This window comes from Anomalospiza imberbis, chromosome 9 (assembly GCF_031753505.1).
Source record: "Anomalospiza imberbis isolate Cuckoo-Finch-1a 21T00152 chromosome 9, ASM3175350v1, whole genome shotgun sequence".
NCBI lineage: Eukaryota > Metazoa > Chordata > Aves > Passeriformes > Viduidae > Anomalospiza > Anomalospiza imberbis.
In genome coordinates, this window is record NC_089689.1 from 12,843,812 (window position 1) to 12,864,556 (window position 20,745).

Here is a 20,745-nt window from a genome sequence, read left to right on the forward strand (position 1 = left end):
CTACCTTGTGTGCCTTCTAGGTAAGACTGCTTGTCAGAGTGTGCTGTTACACATAAGGTTTTTCACTGTTGCCAGCAAAGGGTGTATGACACCTGCTGACTCCTGCATCCTAACTTCTTCCCCTGAGGAGAGCCTGTCCTGTCAGGTTTGCCTCTGACATCTGCCCTGTTCTCATTCACAAATCCAAGGCTGGCCTCACCATGTCTGGCAGCTGTACCCAACACTAGCAAGGTGGCTTAGGGGCATTAGGGGCTTAGTAATGCAGCAGGTGCTGTGGAATGATTGAGCAGGCACGTCCTCACATGCTTGAAGTTCCCAATTCACTGGGGTTTTTTTGTAAAATGTTTTTTGGTTAGAGAAAAGTTTGTTTGGACACTGTTCCTTATAAATTCTTACCACTGTGCAAGGTCTCAAGGTTTCTCACTGATGACTACTTTTACACATCATGAGATACCTAACATTGCAAAATAATTTGGGGGTAGTGAGACTTTGCTTCACCACAGAGATAAACAAACACTGATGAAGAATTTTATCTTTATTTCATGATGTTAGCACAATAAACTCACACAGTAGCATTGATCTGTACTTATTTAACAAAATACATTTATAGCAATTTACAAATTATCTTCCATTTGAAAACATGGCATAACATTTTATTAAACACAATACTTTATATAGAGAATTCTCATTTAAAAACATATTTTATTTTTAAGTATTTTCTTTTTTCAGTAAAGCACAGCCTAACAAAGAAATTCGTGCCTGTTAGCAAATAAGAAAATCAGAACACTAAGAAGATGTCACCTGTCAATTTATTTGATTAATTTTAAATTAAGGTACCAGTGGAATGTAAACAAAGAGTAATTTTACAAAAGGCTCCTTATCAAATATACATGCAGAGGTCTGAGTTCCAATGTATATATTATTACATTTCTGCTCTCTAACGTAATATAATTTGATAAGCCATTATTAAAAACAGTAGCCTTTGGCACTTTGAGTAAAAAAGAATATATCAATATTTATGTATAGAACATAATTTCAATGATTACACAAGAGCTTTAAAATCTTTTCTTAAGAAATAGGAAACTTTAGGAAAAATATCACACTGCACTTGAAATAGTGCAGCAAGTTTTAGAGTAATAAAAGCAACATATATGCCAATATATATCTGACTAAAACCAAGGAATAAAGAACAAACACTCCCACCAGGAATCCTGCTGTTTCCAAAACAGCTAAATTGCCAGAGGGAACGTTTTCTAATCTTTGCTTTATTGCCATTATTCTCCATTTCAATTTTCCTTTATTTCCAGGTTCATCTACTTACGTTCTTTTCCCCTGCACTTACAAACTAACAAATGATTGCATCTTATTTCCCTGCACTGATAGGCCAACAGTGTTTATGTCTTACTCATTCCTTTAAAGCTAATCCTACCTCCTTTACCCTGTACCTAGACTAAACTAAATCCAAAGGGTTTCGTTCATGACAGTCCAAGTGTTTTTAATTCCTAGGAATCTTGTACAAAATTTCATATTAAATACCAAGGACTAAAGATAAATCCTTTTGAAAAGAAAAAACAAATCCCAACTTGTAAATACTAGCATCTGAGAACTTATTTCTAAAAAAATTACTTTTTTTTTCTTTTTCTCCTGGTATCTACGATTATTTTTCCCAGCTGATGTGCCTTAAAGTGTGTCTTCAATATATAGTGCCTTTAACATACACAATATGCTGCAACCCTACTGGGTAGCTTCTTACATGCAACCTGCAGAATACTTTCTCCCAATCATCCTAAGTGTGATGGGGTCATCTTGTATCAATAACAGAAAGAGTGTGGTGATTTCCTTAAGGACTGACACTCTTCCACAGCACTGGGTGATGGGCAGGTGAGGGAAGCATTGCTTTGCACAATTGACTTGACAGCAAGCATTCAGCTAAGCCTGGAGCACCTGTAAAACTGGGAAGTACACATAAAGCTTTCCATTGACTCGCAAACACCATCCTCATACTTGTGAAATTGCTTAGGATTGGGGTTGGGTTTGGAATTTTGTTTTGGTTTGGAGGTCTTTTTTTTGGGTTTTTGTTTTGTTGTTTGGTTTTATATTGTTGTTTGGGTTTTTTGGTTTTTTTTTTTGGTCTGTGTTTGTGTTGTGCTGTTTATCTTCTTGAACAGGATCATTCTTCCTTCTACCTCCTACTTGCCTGGGGTAGGATGGACTTTTCCTTAGAGTTCTGTGGGGTATGGTCTGTAGACAGGTTCTGACTATAGAGGATATATCTGGTCCTCTGACACCCTAAATAAGAAGAGGACTTAAACCAAAACACTTCTCTCAAGAGGTCAGAGAACAGACCTGATCTTCTACTTCTTAGTTTGTGAGAGGACTGCTAAGCTATTCCCTTCCCCTCCTAGCAGGGGAGCTGGCAGGTGTCTGAGAGTAGTTCTCTTTCAGGTAGAAATAGAAGAGAATGAAGACTTGCAGTGGGTGAGCACTGCCCCTGGATTCCTTCAGGGTTTAAGTCAGAGCCAAACGAAATGAGGCATTTCTTCTAGCAGGCCCATTCTAGAACATGCCATGTTTATTCCTTTCAGAGCTTATCCTTTCAATAATTTTTGGCAATGGGGATTTTTGGCAGGCAAGTTTTTGGTTATATCCAAAGCTCAGTTTACTAAAATAATTCATGTTCTCTCAGGTGCAGAGACCTTTTATATTCTTAAGTGGCAGTGGTGGGAAAAATATCATGCTTAAGAAGGCTCTGAAGGGTGTCTCAAGGGAGGTGAACTGCAGTAGTGGCACAATGCAACACTTGTTCAGTGATTCTGTAATACCAAGGCATTCCATTCTTTAAAGTGAAGCACAAATCCCCTACATGATGGTGACTGGGGTGAAATTTGTGATTGTTCTTGTGGTATACTAAGCAAGTGAGGTGAATGACTGCTTCTAAGTGTGAGCTATGATATTAATTCCTGTCTCCTTGGAACCTGGTCAGGAAAGTTGCCATCTGTTTTTATTTACTCATGGCTCACCTTTCACATTTGCACATCTTGCAGTTATTGGTGTCCTGCATTATTTGTTTAAAAACTAATAGAAAAATGGAAGGGTCGCTGAAAGACAGAATAAGAAGTTTAAAAATGTAAAATCTGAATCACTTGTAGTACTTGATAAGACCCCTTAAAAATGTAATTTAAAACAATTCTACAAGTTAGCCCACTAAGAAGCAGCCTCTTCATTAGTAGCACCTGTTCTTAAACAAAAGTTGAGCAGTAGCAGCAAAACTATTCAAAATAGATAGTAATTCCATTCTAATGGAATGTCACCCACACATTTTTGTTGCAGTAGACATCTTAAAGAACTACACAAAACCTTTGCAATCTTTGAATGTGACAGATCCACTATAACAAAGCTGTAAATATTTCCTACGCTAAATGAATGCAGCCAGCATCATCATAGTATTAGCAATATTACTTGTAAAGTAACTGCACATCAATATGTAATGTTTGCAGAGTCTAATAATTATGCAATTTTTCAAAACATGTAAAGTTATCATCAGCACCATCCTGTATTAAAGATTTGGTGCAAATTCTGCAAAGGTGAATATATACCACTGATACAGCCTTTGCTGTGAAAAAGTCAGTCAATTTTGGACACAAATATAAAATAAAAAGTTGGCACATTCAGGAAATACAGTGTCTGTGTTCAAGACCATTCTTTTAATTGACATCATCACCCTCAGATAAATGTTTTGAATCTGAAGAAACAAGTTGCATGAAAATGTTTCACATTAATTCTGGCATTGTGCTTTTCCCCCCACCACATGCTTTTCACAGGCTCATGCCCATTGCACATCAGAAATGCAGGGCTGCTGGTCAATAATTTGGCACATAAAGGTAAATATCAGCTCAAAACAAAGGGAGCAAAACCTGTGTCAAGATGCGTTTACTTTGTGGTGGCACGGACCAACTGATATGTCTCCTCTCAGTCCTTGTACGCTCGTGTGGGGGATGTGCCTTTGTAGAAGATGTTTCTGGTGTTCTCTGGACTGCTCCCTCTCTCAGGGATTAAAATGATGTTACCTTTTCTTCGAAGTGTTGAGTCCCGGCTGGAAGAAATGGACAGAGTCTCTGAGCCAATCTCACTTCCCTCCACTGGTGTGACTCTTATCGTAGTGATTCCATGATGGTGATGCTCAGTGTTATCTATGTTGCTTCTTTTCCTGTCACCTGACCCATAACTGTCTTTTAAGGAGTCACAGCTCTCAGAGTCTCTGTTAAGATCATTTAGCTCATATGTTTGACGAAGAGTGACTTTTTCAGGACCTTTCCATTTCCACGACCCACTTCCTTCCCCTTCTGATGGCATCTGAATTACAGGTCTGTTATTTTCTGGATGGGCCTCAACTCTGACAATGCTACTTGGCTCATGGTCTGTCAAGGTTTTATATCTGATGGCTCCTGTACAGGTCACTGTGCTTCCCTCTGAACTCTTTGGACTGCCCTGAAGCACTCCTTGCTGCTTAGACATGGCTATTACTTGCATGATTCTTGGCTGGCTATTGCTCCTGCATGCAACACTCTTCTCAGCAGCTTTCAGCCATTTAGCTCTAGCTGAACTACTTTTGGGTGATGTGTTCACATTCTCCTGAGTCTCTTCAGGAATGTGTACTAGCTGGGATGAGCCAGGACGGGACTGAATAGAGACCCTTGGCCCACCAGTAAGACCTGAGTTGTTACAACCTGGAACACTGCCAGGTTGGATCTTCAGGTATTGGCTAGTTGGGCCATGATGATCACCATTTACACCCACTCTGGAGGGTTCTGAGCTTGACCTCATTTCGATAGCCCTTGGTGGTGACTGGCCAGATTCAGTCTCTATTACTTGCAGGGACAACTTTCGATTTTCATTCTTGTTCTTCCACTGGGACAGCAGCTGTTTGGAACGGGCAGAATCCATTGATGCGTGTATTGTTGCATTGCGTCTTGCTGGATCTTCCAAGGATGGTGTATTGACTCTTGGCAAAGTGTTGCTGAAAGTAACCATGTTTTCCTTTCCCATTGGGCTTCGTGGTGTTATTATTTCCACATCAGCATTTGCTCTCTTGAGATTAGTCAGAGAGCCTGAATCTCTGTGGTTTCTATTCAGGATACTTTCTGTACGGTGAGAGACAATGCCATCGCTGCTGCCTCCATTTTTACCTGGCAGGATTCTGTTGGCATCTTGACTGAGGTCTGTCAATGACCTTAGGGGTTCTCTGGGAAAATTTGGGTGAAACACATTCTCGTCACTTGGTAAGAAGTTCCCCACAGCATAGAGGCCCTGATATTTGGACAGAAGCATAAACAGTCGGTTAAGAAAGTTAAAAAGGACACATTTTAAGGTACTTCAATTGCATTCTTTTGCTTTTAAATAGAATTCAGTGACATAATTACTCCAGCTAAATTGATGGCTATGCAAGTAAGCATACTAGTATTTTTCCTCACTAGTATAGCCTTAGCCCAAATTCTGTCCTCAATCTGGTACGTTTAGGTCCATATGAAGTAGTCTCACTGGGGCATATTATTCATAGCAATAAATAGTTGAGGTAAGGGTTTAGCCTCCATGAGCTTTCTTATTTTTATCAAGCAACAGATACAGCTACAGAAATAATGTTTTGTTAGAAAAATAGCAAAATAGATGTTTGCAGTCTCTTAGGCAAAGCTATTTTACAACTATACTACTGTCTACCCTGATTTACTGAATCTTGTTACAGCTTGAGTTGTTCTCTGCCATCTGCAGATTCTTTTTACTGCACAATAACCGTGTAATACAATATCTGCATTACAGAAAAATTTATCAGCTTTAAATCAATTGCTTTCCAAGCTGTGCAGAACTTTAATAAGATTTACTTCTGAAACATTTTCCTAATCAGTAGACTCACTATAAAGTGCTGTTATTTTAAAAAGTCTCCACTGAGGGTATTCTGTGAGAGGGTCAAATATCTGACTCAATCACTTGAGTTACTTGTTCTTTATACTCCTTTCAAATTATTTGTAGTTTCGCAGTATTTCACATCCTCCTACTGGTGTGTAGTTTTGAGGGCAGATTTACTGGGCACTGAGTATCCAGGAAAACATACTTTCTGCTGTATGATGTCACACAACAGTATATGAAGACCTAACAAAGTATACTTGTTAATATATTTCAAACCTGGGGACAGCAGCTCCATTTAGGTAAATCTACAACAGAGAATCATTTGAAATAATATTCTCGACAGAGTACCTTTCTGCTTACAGTGCAATCACACAAGCTGACTTTAGTAGCTCATGGGGTTCCTGTTATTACCCTGACTGCTGTTTCTTCTGCCACTGTGAAAGCCATTTTTCCCTGGTCACCTTTGCAGACCATCTACAGCTACGTCAGGTTATGTTATCACATAAAAAGGGGGGCAGGAAATTAACTTATTTTAGTATTATAGTAAAATTCATCATTGACTCCTTGGGGGTAAAACCATCCCACTGCCAGTTAAAACTTTTCTTTTCACCTGCTTACACTCAAGCATTGGTGTCAGCAGAAGCTCTGATTGCCCCCAGGCACCTGTGTTACTCTCTGAGCAGCCAGGGCAGCAAATTCCTGCTGGAGACATACTGAGAGCAGCAAGCAAAAGCAAGTGCTTGATGAGCGTCCTACTGACAGATATGACCTACAAGCTTCCTTACAGGACTGTCCAAGGTGCTCCATCTCTTTTGACACAGTACAAAGGAAAAGCATAGGAATAACCCGATTTGACCATCCTTTTTCCCCTGCATGTTTTTCCTAAGAACTCCACAGAATGACAAGTGTATAATATTGCCTTTAATTTCCTGCAGATCCAGCAATTCACTCAGATGAGTTGCTTGTACTAAATCAGTAATTTTTTGAGATCATAAAGTGGACCCTGTCAGTATGAACTCAGTTAAGCAACAAACACCAATTAATCAAATATTTTTCTTGTGTTATGCTTTTAAGTGTGGATTAGAAAAGATAAGTATTTTTAAGTATTTAATAAAGCACATAACCTTAGAACCATTTCTGTATACAATGCCAAATGATTATATTCCACTTTATGCACCATTATGGAACTTCACAATGAAATACTTGTTTGCTTTTTCCTGTTTGCTTTTAAAGCAATTCATCATCTTCAACACATATTGACTTTATATTTATGGTATGTGAGCATGATGAAAAGTTTTCATAAAAATAACCAGTACTCTTATTCCAGCCTTATAAGTTTAATTTTTTTAAAACTTAACCATGACTATTATATTTACCAAATAGAGAGCAATTCCTCCTCCTATGAGAAAGCCACAGTAAACATCAACTGGATGATTCTTATACTGGGTGATACGAGTCAGACCGCATATAATTCCACAGATGATAAAGGCAAAGACCAAGAGTGGTTTAAGAAGTTTTGAGGAATCTGTTAATGTAGAATTGAAGTACATCTTGAAAAAGAAAGAAATAAAGAAGCAGTTGAAGAAACTTAAATATACCTAAGAGGATTTAAATTTCTTACATTCAGTGTTTCTTTTATATACGGCTCACTAGTACACAGTAATATTACAAGTAATCCATTTAATTTTACTTTACAGCCCTATTAAAATTTGCTCACATTCTGCAGAAAGATCTGAAATCACAAGTTATGGATTTCCAGAAACACAGGCAGTGTTTCTAATTGACATCAACTAGGATAAGTATTTTATGCCTCAATACAGTTTCCAATCAGCACCTAAATGTTCTATAAATGTGACTAAGGAGCCACCACTTGTGAAATACAGAAGCCATATGTCATGCCAGATGAATGTAATAACCTGTTCCAACAAAAGCTGCCACCAGATGCTTTAGAGAGCCATTTCTCTACTGAGGGCCATAATATCAGGGAGGTTACAAAAATTAAGTGGAGGTGGTTCATCAGTGTTATTCCAAATTCTGGCCTTTCTCTGGGCAGAATAAATACTGGCAAGCTCCCAGTACATGCACAATACTATTATCTAATGTCATTAACTGGTCGTTACTGTTGTTTCCTCTGATTTTTACAGCACAAGTGATGGAATTACTTTTTAAACTTCAAGTAAATTGTCTATAGTACAAACATTGTGGGCCAAACTGAAGAAATGTTACTGCTCAGAAGTGCAAAATCATCTGTGATTGTTGCAGCATGTCCCACAATTCTCTGCTAGTGACTGATGGGTTTTATTCACTTGCTTTGCAGTAACACCTTGAAGGCCTCTGGGAGTGATTGTGCCATTTCGTCCATGCTGCAAATCTCTGGAGGTGAAATCAAACTACTTCACATCAATCTATGGCCCTTAATGCCTGAAGTTTAAAAGCAGCAAATCAAGTGAAGACAGCAACAAAGAAAAGGCAGCATACATAACAGTTAATTTGACTGGTAAGTTAAAATATCACTCTCTGAGTGATCACTATCTGAGATAGATAAACACTGCATTTTATATGAGGCATCAAACATACTTTAACATAACACTTTTGTTTACTTCTTAACAAAAGATATGAAGCAATTGAATATTTTCCTTATTCTTTAACAGCTACAGTAAAACCAGCTATATTAGTAGTTTTATTTTGCTTTCAAATTGGTAGGATAAAAAACATCCATCCATCCAAGATATCCAGGCAACGCATAATTTTACAATATACAGTAAATTACTTTCTGACTTTTGTCTTGTGTAAATGAAACTGAACAGAGCTGGTTACTCACCGAAATGTACACTGCTGCAAAGGCTGCCAGGGTGGCATGTTGAGAAGGGAATGACTTTCTGCCAAGGAAGGACACTCAAATTATACTTCTCAGTTCAAATGCACAGTGCTAGTGCTCATTGAAAAAAACACTGGGTGTTTTTTGTTCTCTGCCATCTTATACTTCCTAAGCAATATGTGATCTATGGGTAACATTTGTCACTGGGTGACATTTTTCTCAGAGAAAGGCAAACTACATCTTTATTTGCTATGTCTGTAGGTTTATTTAAAAAAAAAATCAGCACTTTACGTCATGACAGAAGCTAATGGAGCACAACAACATAGGAAGGGTATTTTAAGAATTACTGGGCCCCTTTTTGATGGCCAGAGAAAGAGAATAAATGAAAACATGTCCAAACTCTGAGACAGTAGGCAATATCAGGTCTGCTCTTGAAATTGCTGAGGGCCTTCTGCTCCCATTGAAAACCTGGAGACTTGAATGATGTGGACTGGACCATTTCAGTTCTCTAAAAACAACTAAAGAAAAGTGATGTGAATGCGAAGGAGGTTATTACATAGTAGAGATAAAAAAGCTGGGTTTGAATTCAGTAATTCCTGTTCTGCAGTGGACATCTAGATCACAAAACCCTAAAAAAAGTCTATGACCTCTGAGCTCTAGGAATGAGTCCGATACAGTGAGGATTTCTCTATTTACAATGGTATAGATATGTAATGTAACATGCTGCATGTCTTGGTGAAGAAGAGTATGTCTACATTGCAGTCACAACAGCAACTCTCACCTGAGAAAGCTCAGCTTGGGATAAATATTTCAGCTATAATTTGGCTTCACAGATGGGTCTTGCCACCCTAACTGGGCTCCACATAGTCAATTTCCTAGCAACACCTGAGTGAGCTAGCTTAAAATAGCAGAGACTGAAACAAAGTTCTTTAACTTTAGACAGACATTTGTTCTGCAAAGCATCAGAGTCTGCTTTCTAAATTTCTTTCCTATGCATTTTGCCTTGTTTGCTCTACATAATTAATTGGCAGTTAAAAATGTGCATGTAGTTCAGCGTGAATGCCACTCTGCTGACCTGAATTTGAGCCTATGGCTCTAGCAGGTTCATGACTCTGGCCAAGATGAAATCTGCATGGCTCCTTTTGCATTTCTAAAGACAGACCTAAATTCCTCTTCATCTTATTTTATTTTTAACCTCCCTGAACAAATCTTTCAAAAATAGTATTCCTGCCGAACAAGCTCAGGGTTGAGGACCGGAGAATAAAGACATGAAAAAAAATAAGGTAAATGTTTATAACTGCTAATCAGCTCCTTTACCCTTTGCAGGTTTTAATGAAATATAAATCTGTTTAGAGTCTCTGTGGAACTAATGTGTATATTTGAGTCCATGAACTTTTCTACCACTTAACCTTAATTTGATGGCATTTTAATAGTATATAAGGTGTGTCACAATAGCACAGTCAATTTTCTCTTTATTCCCTTTTCTATTCACAAGCTTTCAGGGCAAACACAGACTAAATGCACTCTCAGTACACTCTACTGGTGTCACTGCTTTTGTTCCTCTATTTGTTATCTTTTAGTCTCAAATGAAAATAACTCCAGCTAAAAATATGTAGCCTTTTTGTATGGCTCTGTATTGAAAAGGTGAACAAAGGTCTCAAAGAAAACATATCCTGAACTCTGATGACGGTGTATCATTAAATGCTTGTGCATGAGGATGTGTAGAGGGGGAACAACAATGAGAGTCCTACTGAGAGGGAGAGAGTCACACTGAGTCAGAACATCAGAGATGACAGAGGACAGAGACCTCACAGAGAGCTGAACAAAAGTGACTGAATAGGCTTTTTGAAGATAATAGAGGAAAAGATGGACAATAGGAACCATTGGACATTTGGGGATGTTGCAGAAAAATGATTTGATGTAATCAGTTGGATAATTAGTGCTCCTCTCTATGCTTTTCATACAGGAGTCCAGAGGCAAATTTCTGGAGCCAAAGTTTCTGGGAAGTACAAATCAAAAATGAAAGCCATTAGCAAACTCAGAACAAGTTCCTTCCAAACTGAAATTATTGAACTCAAATTAACCTCTTGTGCTGTAGAAGTTATACCATAGCTTCTATATAGGTGACTGAAGGAAGTAGCAAGTGCTACTGAAGAACCAGTAGCAAGTGCTGCTTGCTGTGGTAAAGTTGAGACTGGAATAAGGAAATAACAACACTGTAAAGGAAAAATGCAATACAATTGAATTAAGGAGAAATTATGGGTGGTGCCAAAATATTATAGATATCCAAATGTATCATCTGTGATGGGAAAAGCTTTGACATATCAATGTATGGTTCTTTTTCTAGGGAAACGGACACACACAAAGCCTGATTGCTTAGTCGTAATATGTTACAACTAATTTCACTGGCTCTTTAGAAGTGATGGTATTTAAACTTGGGAGTGATTGGTGATTTTGGAATGGCTGCAGGCAGCCAATTCAAAGCAGCAGACATCATATTTCAGATAGTGAAATGAATGAGATGTAATTGTGAATATTTTTCTGCCTGCTCCTATGTAATCATGTCCTGATTTCCCTGGGACATCGTGCAGTCGCAAGACACTGCTTGCAAGCATCAGACTTCACTGGCAATATCCCAGTAACAGCAAATGGTTATGGGGAAAGAGATGGAAAACCAGTTAGAAATACCATGCAAGAAAAGACAGGTTTGGGAAAACACAGCTTTGTACTATTGTGGTATTTCCTCTAAAAAAGATGTTTTTTCAATGCTGTTTATAAAAAAAAAATATTAGAGATACGGAAAACAAACTTGTCCAACAAGTCCCAAACACCTGAGCTGTAATGTGTGTTATACAGAGGTCTCAGACCAAGCACCTGGGAGACTTTTCCCCCTGCCTGTTACTGGGAACTTACCCACATTCCACTTCCAAAAGCAGTAAAAGCTATACATAGTGACAATTGTATAGGAAATTGCCTCCTTTGAGGGGCAGAACTGCTGCTAATGACTGTGCTTTGGAACCTGACAAGGTCTTCCAAAGTCCATTGCTAGACTAATACCTTTATGGAGAAAATTGAACATCACTAAAAAGACATTTATGCATTCACCTTTAACTCATTCAGACTTTAACTAGGAAAAAAAAAATCTTGAAACTGGAACAGAAAATAAAAAATAAAATCAGTACTTAAAAATGTACACAATGAAGAACAGAACCAACCTTCCAGCGTTGATAATATTGACATCAGCTCCTGAGCAAATATCTTCCACAACATATGAATTCTCTGAGCAAGATACGTTTAAGGATGTATAGTTAGGCTTGCAAACAGTCAGGAAATATGGGGCCTGATATCCTGTTGATAGCTGTATAATATCAGTAACAAGAGCAGTTGCACAAAGACCAAATACATGAACACCTAGGAAAGAAATAAACAGAGCCTGTTAATTATATTATATGCATTAATTAGGTTGATTAATTATGCAAACTACATTCTACAGAGCTCTGATGGCTTTTGTTATTGGACTTGAGAGAATTTAAATGCAGAATAAGAGAATTTAAATGCAGAACAAAAGCTTATTGCAAAGTTGAATTCCTTAATATAAGAATTATGATAGTTTATGCTTGTTGTCTTCCTGTTGATACTTAAAATTTTATTTTAATGTCTTGATGTCCTCCAACATCTTTTCATCAAAGAGACCTACACTGGAGCTGCTTCAGTTTGGAAAGAATTTTTCTGAACTGACTAAAGAGTAGCCAACTATTTGAGGAGGGAGAGCAGATGTACTTAGCCAGTCCTTGGAGTTTCCCACTGGAAGACAGGTTTTTAGGAGGATGCACAACTGCCCATTAGATCATTGCTCTGAAGACCTGTTCTCTTTTTGCTACCACAGAATCACCAGCTAGTGATAACTTTGGCTACTTTCACACCTCTGATGTTTCATAAGTATTGTGTCCTTGTCACTAATCCAAATATTTAAGTCTATTTCATAAGGGATCAATGCTTCAGACTGATTAATAATGCCAAATTCACAAGGCATTGAAGTAATGCAATTGCTTTACTGAACATTTTCAACTGCTCTTCTCCTAAAGATTTACCTATAATTCCCTACTTTTATTCATAGAGATAAATTTATTTTTCATCCTAAAATTAAGAGAATGTTAAAGCCATTAAAATATTAAAAAAACTTCAAATTCAGAGTGGGAATTTGGGATGAAATTCATGTGTCTTTGTTTCCTTGGTGATATCAAACAGGAGAAGTGGATGTGGGGTATGTTTACAGTCTTCCTTGCTCCCAGTGTAATCCACAAAGCTTCTGCTTTCTTCCTCACTGCTGCTCTTATGAAGCTTTACTGGTCACAGATTGCTTAACTTCACTTGTCACTACCTCCCTGTTTGCCAGACTACCAAAACCCAGGTAACAGCTGTCCTACCAGGTTTTCAGTCTGCTGTTCTGCTGGTTGTCTTTGCCTAGGCTGCCTTCTCTAATGAAAGATTTCTGAAACAGAGGAAACCTTTTCTTTAGCCACTCATTGGGAGAAGAAATTAACTATAAGAAAGGGATCAAAGTCCAGTTGCCTTTCAAAGTGGAGTTTTTCATAAATGACAATTAAAAGTAAAATGAAATAACTTGACATGTTCCTCTATCGTTTAAGTTGCCAGATTCTAGCCCTTTTTGAGAGGCAGATAAACACATTCCAGAAATAGAATGTCAAACCTACTGAGAGCTTCTGACAAGTTTTCCCTGTCATACTGAATACTGTGACAGGTGGGTTGAATCCTTATGATGCCCTGAAGACAGGCAGGGGAAGCTATACACTGAAATAATTAAAAAGCAGCTAGCTCAAGGTGGGAAGGGAAGTAAAAAAAAAAATTACTCTTTTAGAAATACTGACAATAGTACAGGAGAGGAAAGGGAAAATGGAGAGTGTAGATGCTGCATTACTGAGTATGGGGCTGCTCTGTTGCAGTCTGAGTTTCTTCTCATGTTTTCTAGCAGAAGATCTGTGCTAGTGACAGCTCTGCACTGTTCTGAAAGGCTGTTTCAGAGAAGCAAACCTGCATGGTGAAAATTGAATGTATGTGGAAAGTTCTTTTTTGTGAGTAACAATTGAAACTCACCAACAAATCTGACAGCTCTTCTAAGAAAAGAATTGAAGTTGCATCCTCCTGCATTAATATTGGCTTCTGTTCCAATCCCATTTCTTCTTTTGGACAGGCAACAGTAGAGAATTCCTTCTCCTATCATTATCTGCAATGACAAAGGAGCCATTAAATTGAATGTAGCACTTACTCAGAAGATCCTGATTGAATTTAAAGGGCTGTAATATAACTGTAACACAACCAATGTCGTCCACTGACATGCACTCAGCTTTAAAAGATTTATATCAATATGGAAACATAAAGTAATGCAACTTAGCCTGAATGAGGGCAGGCAAGAAGATGGCCCTGAAATTAAATGCAAATGGTATACAGTATATAGTGCTCAGTGGTATCCAGGCCTTGATCTACAGCTGAAACTTGATGCTTCTACAATAAAAAAGCAGTAATTATAAAATATCGCCTCTAAAATAATCCAGAGACACTGCAATATCTTAGTGCTCCTAAAGTGGTTTTAGCATTCAGTCTTGGCCACAGGCCTAGCAATCCTGAGCAGCTTCTAATTATGTGACAGGCTGTTCTTCTGTATTTGTTTAATTTGGCTTGGGTTTTAACCTGATCCAGAGCAGCAGAAAAAGTTCTGTCCTTATGGTTCCTCACAACACACCAAGCAAAACAGATTATGACCAAAACCCTAGACAAGAGTTTATAAAAGGAAGAATATAAATTTAAAATGGTGTCATTTGCTGGAAAATCCAGCATTTATACATTTGCAGTCTCAGGTTTTGTTGTTTCCTTGTTCAGTAGTGCAACTATTTTGAATTCTGTGCAGGATTTGTACAGAGTTCAGAGTAAGGGTTGGATTGAAATATTGCAATTAATGAGGCAGTTCTCGCTAGCAAAAGCAGAGTCACTTTGCCTATCCACAGCTGCACTGAATACTAATCCATGCTATGCCCAAAGCTTATAATACAGTGGGATGCCAAAGCATCTGAATTATGCTGAATCTTCTGTAATTATCGGTGGTATTTGTCTATGCTAACACCTCCACCCTAGGAAAAGGCAGGTAAAGTGGAAAAGTTGAGTCTAACTCTTTATTAGCTGAAGTTTTAATACGTTGAAATTTCTTGACCAGGAAGATCGAAGTAGTGAAGGTTCTCTTACGTCATGGAAAAGCCAGTGGTAAAGGTTATTTAAGGAATTCTAATTAGCTGAGAACTATGGCCACTATTATCTGTCTATATTTGATCAATTTATTGCTGAAGCTTCCCAGAGAAACCAGTAGTATTCCAAACTTAAAACTCAGAAAAACTCTAATAGGTTTTAGCCAAGTTCTAGGGAATGTCTGGTACAGGGAAAACACCAGACAGATGGATTAGCTTGTGTGATAGAGCAAAAATCAAGAAGGCCTACGTCTAGGAAAATTCAGAGGCTGGCATTTCCACAGAAAAAAATTCGCAGAGTAGAACGGGCAGTAGGAGTGAAACTGCCAGCAGTGAATTTCTCTCCTTGAGAATTGATTTCTCAAATCAGTGTGTCCTGAAGTCCTAGTATCTCTGTTGGAAAGGACATTGTTTCCTCTAAGCAGGTTGTTAGTCAGTGGCTGATAAGAGTTTGAACCTTCACTGATATGATTAAATAACTGGTCCTAACATTTCTGAATGAGTAACTAGAGAGAAAATCTATCAGAGGATCAGATTCAGAGTTCTTTGAAACAAATTTAAATCATGCTGCAATTCAGTTGTATCTGTGTTCCAGACATAAAATATCTATCTTGATAATTTCTTCAAGTCCAGGTGTTCCACATTGAAGTCTCCTGCAGTTTTGGAATACATACACAAAATTTCATCTATGCCACAAGCTATAAGACATATGTCAACAATACAAGTAGTTATTTTTTGTAACCCTTCAGGGCTACAGAACAGACCTGTTTAAATGCATTTGCTACTTATTAATAATGAGAAAAAAAGCCCAAAGAGCAAAATGAAAATGCAAAGCCCCAAAGCCAAAGAGATCCTTGTGTAATAATGGCTTGGGAAAATAAGTCATAAAATGTTAGGGAGTTTTTTGTATAAAAAATTACTTTAAAGTGAATAGATTTATATATGTTCTCCAGTCATGGGAGATGTATTATATCAACAAAAATAACATAGAAAAAATCCTATTCTGATATTTATATAAGGTTTTAAAGAGGGATTGATGCTGGAATTTGCTTGTCTTGTTCCCCACACACACTTTTTTTTTCTTTTTTTTTCTTATATGTACACTCCTTGGTAATATTTAAAATGTGACTTAACCACATCTGTATTTTATTGAGTCTTGACCTCCTGCCTCATACTGCAATAAGTCCCTGAAGTGTGGACAGAGGCCAGGATATACAACATTACTGGAGATCCTCAATTCCTCACACAGCTCATGCTTTCTTTTCTATCTTTTACAGGTTTTATAAAGTGTGTAATCAATTGAAATGTTTACGACAACTAACTTACAAAATGCTAAACTCTAAAATATGACACTGGCACAACTGTAATCTTTTTACACTGAGCTTCACTGGTCTATTTTTCCAAAGAAAGATGGAAGGATTGGACAAAAATGTCCCCTAGTTCCTTAATTCCAAAGTGGTACTGAATAATAAGGAGTCAATGCCTTCAAAGCAACTGAAGGAGGTTGTGTATTTTGCACTGTCACTGCCCAGCCTCTAACTAAGACAGGCATCACATTTATGCTCACACCAGTACAAATGAACTACACCTTCCTAAGGCTTGCAGCTTTTAGCTAGTTGTACTTTGAAGCTTCGGGACTTACTTTCTTTATCAAACTTTCTTTTTTGTAGGCATGCTCAAGTATGGGTTTGAGTTCCTCACATGACATGCTTCTGATTAATTTTCTGTACTGCTGGTACAATGATTCAAGCAAGGCAAGAATAACATTTTCTACTGCAAAATTTCATGCAATGATTAAAGAATTGAGTTATAATCAAAGCCCTTAATAAATACTATATAATGAAAAAGGCATCTTTTATCCTGATTTAAGGTGTTTGATATTACCTAGGCTTAACATAATCTGTTTCAAGTAAAAGCCAGGTTTTCCCACCTACTGTGGCCCAAGTAAGCCTAGATACATTTCTTCTATAGGTGTTTCAGAAAAGTCCAGTTTGTTCTCAGCAGAAACACTTAAGAAAGACAGCCAACCCCAATACTAACGTTTTGCTTTTATCACAGTATTTGGTGTTTGCAACAATCATTTGCACCAGGATCACTTAGAGTCTTAGCTCCCAGCTCCTAAATGTATAATTTTTAGCCTGCTGGTTGTGCAAAATCCTTCTAAAATGGTTTCTAAAGCAACGGAAATCAAATGCAGTATGAACTGTTCAGTTAAAAAAAAAGACAAATAAAGAAAAACATTTTGGGAAGCAAAGAGAAAGCAGCACTTGATAATTTTTATACAGGCATCACATTTTATAGATTTTGTAACTGTAAATTGGATAGTATAATAAAAAGAATTAACTGATTGAAGTTAAGGAAATTAAGAGGAGCTAGAAGCAGTTATATTTGCAGCAGGCCTTCGAGAAGTGCCTAACTGAGATGCACAGTCATTGTTGTCAGGGGGAAGAAGAGATCCTTTCAAAAGGTTGATCATGTTTTTTAGGTGCATATAATCACCCACTCAAGGTGAATTTCTTTCTCCATTTGCCAGACAGGAGTGGTGTGAGAAAAAGGCTCCCATCTAAACTACTAAAATCAGACAAAATGAATTCTCTTTTATATCTATCTATCTATCTATCTATCTATGAGGCAATTTCTACTTTTCTTTTCTGTAAAATACTGACCCAGCTGCTCATTCTGACAGGATATTTCTGTTCTGCTGACATCATCTCCACCCTTTGGGTGAATGATTAAACCAGCCCACTTTTGCCTGCTCTTAATGACTAACTTATAATTTAGAGGTGTTTCAGTGCTTTTTTTGAAAATTCAATTGAGTTCACTGACAAGACTGATATACCTTTTCTCTGAATAAAGCTAGTTCTAACAAAAGTGGCAAGTTCAGGGCTATGAAAGGCTTGCATTCAAAAAAAAAAATCTTGCATTTTTGATGATTTTTGATGTATCTGAGAGTATGAAGATGTCCTGTCTGTAAAAGTTCAAATATTTGTACAGCATAACAGAATGATTCAAGCTATTCTCAACCAACTGTAGACGCTGTTTCCTAACATTAATGCTCACCATCAAGACAGTGAGCGTAGATGAAGTGCTACAGGGAATGCTATAAGGAGTGTATCTTCTTTTGTTACAGAAGAATGACTTATGAATTTAAAATTCTAAGGAAACTAACCTGCATGACACTACAGCCTAACTGAAACCAAAGGAGCCATTTTCTTTATGCCAACTGAAACTGTTCAAAGTCTTTATTAAGTGACATTAGCACTTCAAACTTACCGTAATTGATGGTCCAGCAAAAACCAGACTAAGCAACATCAAGAAGGGAACAGACTCTTGTGTAGGTTCAATGTATGGCATACTCAGACTCTTGTCATAGCAATTAAATCCAGAGTGAACTGGCTTGAAGACATCAGTAAGTTCAAGAAAATAGAGGCTAACAACAGAAGATGCCAATATGGGCAACTGGAAGAGAAGAAAGCAACAAATTACTGTTTGGAAATGGAATAGCAATGCTTTGCAAAGACAGCAGTCTGATAAATCTCTTTGATGTTTGTTGTTTATATCTCACTGCTTCTTGTCATGCCTCTTTTATTATCTCTAAATAATTAATTCTCTAGAGATATGGTACTGTTCAGTTGATATCAATAACCCTGCTGTCTACCAAGCTAGTCAAAACACCCAGCCCAATCTTTAGTACATATAATTTAGCCTTTTCATCTATGGATCATTAATAGAAAAACTTTGATTTAATTTTTTTTTTTAAGGAAAGTATCAGGACTGCAGTCTCCCATGTGGGGCCTCAGCACTCTGCTGTTCATCAATCACTCTTTCTGGTCCTTTAACAACTCTCTGTCATGTATGAAAGTCTTTACATCAAAGCCATTTTGCATTAAGTTTCAAAGTAATAGTTTATGAAAACCAGTATCCAGTCCTTCCCTAGAATGTAAATATGTGATAACACATATCCATTTCACAATTCTACGAAAAAAGCAATTAACTTTGTCAAAACTCAGTCTGTTTAGAACCTTGATGAGTATGGTTCACAATTATTTTATCCTCTAGCTATTTTAGTTATCTAACCCTTTGCAATTACTGCCACTATTTACTAAGAGCAGAGTTGGCCCTTCTGGGAGCCCAAACTCACCTCTGCTCACCATGAACTCATAAAGCACAGGATCAACCACTAAATCTCTGTGGAAGGAAGTAATTTAAGAGAAGATATTGCAAAAAGGCATTTTAAAGCTGTTGGTTTATAAGTGAACCAAGAGAACAGCCTTGCTGCCCTGGCAGATGGGCATTGGGGCATTCAGAGTTGACCAGCAGAATGTGATTTATTCTCTGCATCCTCCTTAGTAAACACTCAGAAACACTTTTTGTTTGTTGTTTTCCAGAGTCCTTCACGAACAAGACAATATTAGAACAACTTCCTGCTCTGCCACTGAGATGCAAGGAGTCCTTCTGGCGTGTGTACTGCAATGAAGGTACCTATGGTTAACAGCACCCGAGATTAGGAGAAACAGCAATTGTCCTAAAAGAATTTTGAGCATACTTAAATTATATTATTTTTGCAGTGCTCAGTTCACATTTACAAAAACAACTGATTGTTTAAAATCATTGTTATTCATCCCATTCTACAATGCAAAAGCAGAGGTAAAATTGGATGCATATGGATTTGGGGAAAATGATGAATAAAATCTGCTCTACATGGCAGAGGGACAATGGTTTCTTGCATTAACGGGCAATTTTCAGTTTTGAAGCATTGAGCTTAAAATAAAATTCAGGCTCTTTGTGCATAAAATGTAATTCTGGGTGATTAAAGAAGGAGGGTTCCAGCTAAATTTAATCGAAACATCTTTTAATATGAGTTTTTTTTTAAAAGAACAGCTTGTCTTTGATGTGCTGATTTGAAAAGGGTAAGTTTTGTCTTCAAAGTTTCCAAGCAAAATCTGAAGAGGGTGCTAAATGGAAGAGAATTGCTTGTCTGGTTATATCTGTGTTCACCTTGATTGCATTGTAATGTCACATAGTATGGAGGCTGTGCTTGTGTACTAAGGGAGGAAATGTGGATTGGCATTCTTAAGTGCTTTGAGCATTACAGAAATAAGACCAGGCATCTAGGAAGTTTGCTTCAGTAAATAGTGTCCATATGTATGTGTATATGTGTGTGTATATATATATATATATATATATATATATATATATGTATGTATGTATAACCCAAACACATCCATATTTGCATCACATACTATACCATACATACATATAATGTACAGCATATAACATATACGATATGTAATACATATTATGTGAATATATAATATATAACTATTATATAATCTGACAGAAATAAGTATATATATGCAATAATTACATACAATGTCACTAAATTAAGTTCTGCTTCTTGCCCATCACATGAAGAAGTCCAGTTCTTTAGCAGAATGCATTATAAAATATATATATATATATATATGTATGTATGTATATATATATGTGTGTATATATATGTGTATATGTATATAAATAGTACATATAATCCTCACTTTGTGCTGAATGCAGCCTGACTGAACAGAATGCAAGCATACATGATTCACCAACATGGCCTAGACTGCTTCCAGTCATTACATAGATGTGCAGGATGAATTTGGACTTCCCTGAACTCTTCATGCTCTGGGAATAATTTAGATTATTGTGGAACTGGGTGCCCTTCTCTCAACACTTGCCTGCACAGAGACCCTGCTGATTGGGATAAGGGGCCTCTGGATCCAAAGGCTG

The 20,745-nt window shown here is 37.3% G+C and overlaps 1 protein-coding gene across 1 annotated transcript in view; it reads right to left on the reverse strand.

The window, feature by feature from the left end:
- Positions 1-517: 517 nt before the first annotated feature.
- The window catches only part of PLPPR4 (phospholipid phosphatase related 4), a 32,086-nt gene continuing 11,858 nt past the window's right edge, over positions 518-20,745 (reverse strand). Inside the window, exons 2-7 of the mRNA XM_068199748.1 lie at positions 18,250-18,435; positions 13,835-13,964; positions 11,935-12,130; positions 8,723-8,780; positions 7,278-7,451; positions 518-5,307 (exon numbers count right to left, since the gene is read on the reverse strand). Coding sequence (XP_068055849.1) covers positions 3,970-5,307; positions 7,278-7,451; positions 8,723-8,780; positions 11,935-12,130; positions 13,835-13,964; positions 18,250-18,435 — 2,082 coding nt within the window. The 3' untranslated portion in view covers positions 518-3,969. The remainder of the gene's footprint in view (positions 5,308-7,277; positions 7,452-8,722; positions 8,781-11,934; positions 12,131-13,834; positions 13,965-18,249; positions 18,436-20,745) is intronic.